This window comes from Protobothrops mucrosquamatus, unplaced genomic scaffold (assembly GCF_001527695.2).
Source record: "Protobothrops mucrosquamatus isolate PMUCROS unplaced genomic scaffold, P.Mucros_1.0 scaffold304, whole genome shotgun sequence".
NCBI classification, from domain to species: domain Eukaryota; kingdom Metazoa; phylum Chordata; class Lepidosauria; order Squamata; family Viperidae; genus Protobothrops; species Protobothrops mucrosquamatus.
Window position 1 is genome coordinate 640778 of NW_015386646.1, and position 5504 is coordinate 646281.

Below are 5504 nucleotides of genomic sequence, written 5' to 3' on the forward strand. Positions count from 1 at the left end.
TCATAATGGGAATTGTGATCCAGCTCACCCTAAGAGCAATACAATGGAGGAAATGCGTATAATGAATAGCTACAAATCTCCAGTTTTCTTCAGGGCATGGGAAATTCAAGAAGAGCTTTAACTGAATATCAGGATAAGACGGCTCTGCCCAGCAGTCCGTCACCCGCTTGGAGGATTAGTGTTCTGAGTTTCAACCCCAGACCTCATAGTGCTAATGTACATCAACAAGACTGTCCACACAAAATATTTTTTTATGAGCAGGGACTGTTCAAAATACAGTTCCACCATTAGTGGTAGTGGATGGAAGATTTATTGGGCCATTGGGTAAATGTGGGCCAGAGATACCAAACAGGATTATGGAAAATACCTATTAAAAATTTCAGAATTCTGGATATCTTAAATGTCCTATAGTTTAATTAATCCTATCTATTGTCCAATATTTAGAGATGTATCACTTGCAAGAGCAAATACTGAATGAATCTTACAATCAGGGGAGTCAGCTGGGTTCTGTTTACCAAGTCAATTTGTTTATGTCTTAGCAGATAGAAAGTGGTATTATTGTTCAGGGGAATGTACAATAGGAAAAAAAATATTTTCTAATATTTTACAGGGCATGCTTCATCTAAACCAAAGTAAATCACAGTATGGAATGGAAAGAACCCAAAATATATAGATATATATAAGAGATTATCCTTAAAAAGTGACCACAATCGATGTCAGTGCTTATTTCTTGTACATAGTGCTATAATTTAGTTAGTGAGGGTTTGTCTCTCTACATCCCTGTCCCATTTTCCTAACAGAAAATCACAAATCTTCATAGGAAGGAAGGAAGGAAGGAAGGAAGGAAGGAAGGATGGAAAAGCAAAGAAAACAGAGATGGCCAGTTTCCTAACAATTATTTAGTGTTCATTACAGTATGAACAATTTAGCATTCACTACAACATGAACACTCAGCCAATTGCACATTTAGAAATTCCTGCATGTGTTGACTTGTTTTGTGATTGTTGCCTCCGACTTGGCTGAACAACATCCATTTTATGCAAATGTTGTAAAGAGTAAAAAGGCCACAGAGTAAGACCTTGCGGTCAGGCAAAAGTCTCTCCCTACATTCTACTGTCAGATGAGATTGAGAGCAGCAGGTAGTTGCTGTCAGCAGTCATTTTGCAAAAAATAAAATAAAAAATAATAATAAAAAGACATCAAATGTCTACACCATGTTGTGATGGTTGTTCCTGTCAATGATGTCCACAGGTGATAATATCTCCCTCCGGATGGGAGGAGGCTGCAACACCTTGGTTTTCTGCTTGAAGAGGTCCGAGACATAAAATACCTGTCAATAAAAATAAATATATTTTAAATGAGGTTTTACAAGTTTTACTCCTACTGCATTTGGCTTTAGTTAAGTCTCTCATTGCTAAAGTGATGATACTGCAAAAAAAAATAAAAAATCCACAGCCTGGTACATTCCAGTTGTGCGAAGTGAACCTTGTTAGAAGAGGCTAAAATAGCTGTTCAGAAGACAACAGTCCCCAGTTACGTCGGAGAACTGAATTCGTGTAACAGAGAACAAGCAAGACACCTACACACAAAAATACACAGAAAATACATTCTGGCAACTAAATTCAACATTGCTCCCTTATTTATGAGAATATCCTTTTTCATTCTTGATTTTTATTTTTATTTTATCGGATTAGCCTTTTTTCAGAATATAATTTACTATTCTACTTTGCTGTATTGAAATACCTAGGCAGAGAATGTACTAAAGTAAGGAATTGGGGGGGGGAAAGGGTTTGGTAATGTCAAAGTAGTCCAATTTCAGCTTTAATTTTCTAAATCATCACACAAAATCATGCCGGTCGCACTCCTTCTGGTAATCCAAACTGCTATTAATAAATTTTCCTTAAGAGTCAGTTCTCTGCAATTATTAGTCAGGGACTAGTCTGATGTTTCTCCACTTTCCTCTCCCCTCTCCTTCCTCTTCTTCATCGTCTTTTCCTCTCCATTAATATATTAACATTTACTCAGGATGACTGTTCAGTATTTATGGGACAGCATTAAGAGAGATTCCCAGCTACTTTTCCCTGAAATAGCCAATGAGGTAAGCACTGTTACGGATGTGAAAAAGTCTTCGTTTAGCTATTCACAGAGGCAGCCACACAATGAAAAATCCCAGAGAGGAAACTTTAACATCCTCCTCAAATATAGCAGTTGAACATCTTATCAGGCGAACATAATGGGCGTGCTTTTTCTCTTGCAAAATATTATTTTGAGGCCAGAAAGGAAGAGATCCAGACAGCGCCTGGTTCTGTGAACGGCAGAATGCAGTTAATCTCTCTTATACAGTAATATTCCAGTTATCAAAAACCTCGTCATATGGATGCACGTGTGTACTTATTTATACACTTCTGCTGAAAATAGACCTTTTTCTACTTTCTAATTTGTGGGAGAATTAGACTGATATTGCTCATCAAATACTGTGAGGTTAATAAAGGATCAGAAGCTATAATCAGAGAAATGACGATGACTTATACGATACATATTAAAACATGGCATACAAGATTGACTGAAGTATAATAAGACAGGAAGAGTCAGTTTTGTTCAGATTATATAACTTCTTTCAGGACTAGGTCCAAGCTCTGCCATCCTCAGTATGCCAGCAAAATATCATTTAATGCCTTCCCAGAGTGAGAAGTCACCAAGCACATTACAGATTTAAGAAATGATTCATTTTATGGGATACAAATGTTAAATTGAGACTTCTAATGGTCTTATAATATTTCTGCAACTAAATATTGCACTGAAGCATAGTTACTTCACTGAGGAATTAAACTTTGTTGTGAAAAAGAGGTAATACAAGCAAAAATTATAGTTAGATTGTAAGATCGTTTGGGGTTCTTTCTTCCTCATTGTCACCCTAAAACTCATTTGTTTGAAATTAAGTCAAATTGGCCTTCCAGAACCTTTTCCCTTTGGCTTTTAAGAAATGTTTTTTTCACAATATTCTAAATGCTACTAAAGATAGCATAGGAGTTTACTCACTGGCAGAGAAACCCTGAAAGAAAAAGGTCTGTGAACAACTCATAGTTACTCACAAAAGTTAGCTCTGACTAAATTCTATTGAAATCAAAGCACTTACATAATCATGACCACACCTGCCTACTTACTTTCATTAGCCTGTATGCTGTATGTATACAGTATTTATATATCCTGCCATTCATTCACGTTGCTTGTGCTAGAGAACTCTGCTAGATCTGCACTCTGTTTCTTCCTAAAGCGGTTAGAGCAGGGGTGTCAAACTGCTGGCCCACAGGCCGGATGCGTCATGGCGAAACCGCGTCCACCCCATTGCTGGCGATGGAAAAAAATCGTGATATGTCACAATACATCACGTAATGTGGCGAGTTTGACACCACTGGATTAGAGCATGAATTGAAGTTGGTGTAAGCAAATATTCAAAGAGTAAGCAACTCTCACTTATTGGTAACTTCTAAAGAGAACCTTGGTAATAATGCTCTTTATTGTCCTATTTACTTCTTTTGCTGTTGGCATATTTTATTTTCTCTAGATTTGTAATTGGAAAGGGTAAATTTCATTCAAATTATAACACAACTGTACTTTATGTATGTACTGTATGTACACAACTGAAAAAGCCCTGGTGGGGAAGTGGCTAGAATGCAGTATTGTAGCAAACTTTGCCCACATCCTGACAGAGCTCAAAGTTAATTCAGCTTTCCATCTTTCCAAAGTCAGTAAAATGAAAATTCAGGTTGTTGGGGGCAATATGCTAACACTGTAAACCGCCCAGAGAGTCTGTAAAGCAATATGGAGTAGCATATAAGTCTAAGTACTATTGCAATTTATATTCCAGATCAAATGCTCCTGTAGCTTTTTTGCAGTAAACAGCTGAAGGCCTGCCAAGACTTCAGTCTATGTCAGGTATATCCACATTATATATTGAAAACTCCATGGCAGATCAATCTGTGGCAGGAGGAATGGTGATAATGCAATGTAAATGACCAAAGGAGAGATTAGATTCTATTTGTTCCAAATTTTATAAATAAGTAAATGATGGATGGGGTATCATCCTGGCTTCCTTAGCCTTTGTTCTGCAGTTCATGGTTTGTGTGGCTTTAAATTAGATTCTGGGTAGCAATAGCATTAATTCTTTTTTAAACTGTATTTTGCGCTTTAGTGAAGACTTGAGGTTATACAGACCCATACAGAAACCATAAAACATGACCTTCCAAGGTTAGAAAAGTTCATGCTTTGTTATGCGGAACGCAAAAAACATAAGATAAATCCACAAGGTACTTTCGATTGGACTTCCATTTCTTGTGGAAGGTGCTCTTCACCATAAACATTTGCTGTACAAAGTCATTTGAAATAAGTAGATATTTCAAAAACTTGTATTGGGTCAAGAATACTTAAGACAATACCTGAAAATAGCCTAAGATGGCCAGAAGCCTGACCGTCCCTCATTTTGTAACTACATGAGTAATACCGTCTGCTAAAACTGAATGTAAAATGTATTTTGATTTTAGCAATTCTCAGCATATTTATGTTACAGAGAATTCAAGTATGTTTCAGCTGCTGAAATACAAATATTATATTGTTTTTGTTTTTCAGTTGGGAAATTAATCAATCAATTCCACCTAATACTAGAGTGTTTGAATACCAATGAGACAAATTCAAATGCTAGGACATCACAACTTTCTTGCGGAAAAACATTATACAACAAATAATAAATCACTAGACCCGTATCCTATTTATTGGCTTAGCAATAGGTGCATAGAGACTGATTTTCATGTGATTGACTGATGGATGGATGGATGGACTGATTACATGCCATCATTGTTTTTAATTCTTACCTACCACATAGATAGATTTTCTCCATAACAGTCTGTCCCTGACCTGTTCTTTCAGGTTTCCCAACAGTGTACTCATTGCCAATGTAATTGTATCTATCCTCCTTGCTGCTGGCTATCATTTTCTTTTTCCTTTCATTTTTCCTACTATTAAAGCCTTATAAATGATAAAATCAGACCTTTGATTTTTTCAGTGAAAAGAAACTATTGTCTCATAGCTCCTGCTGTTAAAATGGTTCACAAGCCAAGAGTTTACCACCAAGCTGTTTATATCAGGATTCTTGACTTGTTCTTCCAAAACATGCTAGAAATCCAAAGTGGAAAGAATCTATTTATTTTTTACTTTAGAAGATAACTCAAATAATTCAGTCTGGATGTAATTTTAGTTTTTGCTGTTTGGGGAGGGGGTTAGTTTATTTATTATTTTATTAATTTATTTATTATTTATTAATTTAATTTGTACCCCGCCCTTCTCCTCATGGGACTCAGGGCGGCTAACAGCCTCATAAAAACCACAATACAAATACAATGATATCTATATTAAAAACCGAATTAAAAGGAAATATTTAAGAAGGCCGATCATTAAAATTATCCTTAAAATACCCTTAAAAAACCCCGCTAAAAATCCCTAGGCCAGAC

General features: G+C 36.2%; 1 protein-coding gene across 1 annotated transcript in view; it reads right to left on the reverse strand.

Annotated features, from left to right (window-relative positions):
- Positions 1-1207: 1207 nt before the first annotated feature.
- Positions 1208-5504, reverse strand: part of PLPP3 (phospholipid phosphatase 3) — a 40738-nt gene continuing 36441 nt past the window's right edge. The window contains exon 6 of the mRNA XM_015815035.1: positions 1208-1330. Within this exon, the coding sequence (XP_015670521.1) occupies positions 1208-1330 (123 nt within the window). The remainder of the gene's footprint in view (positions 1331-5504) is intronic.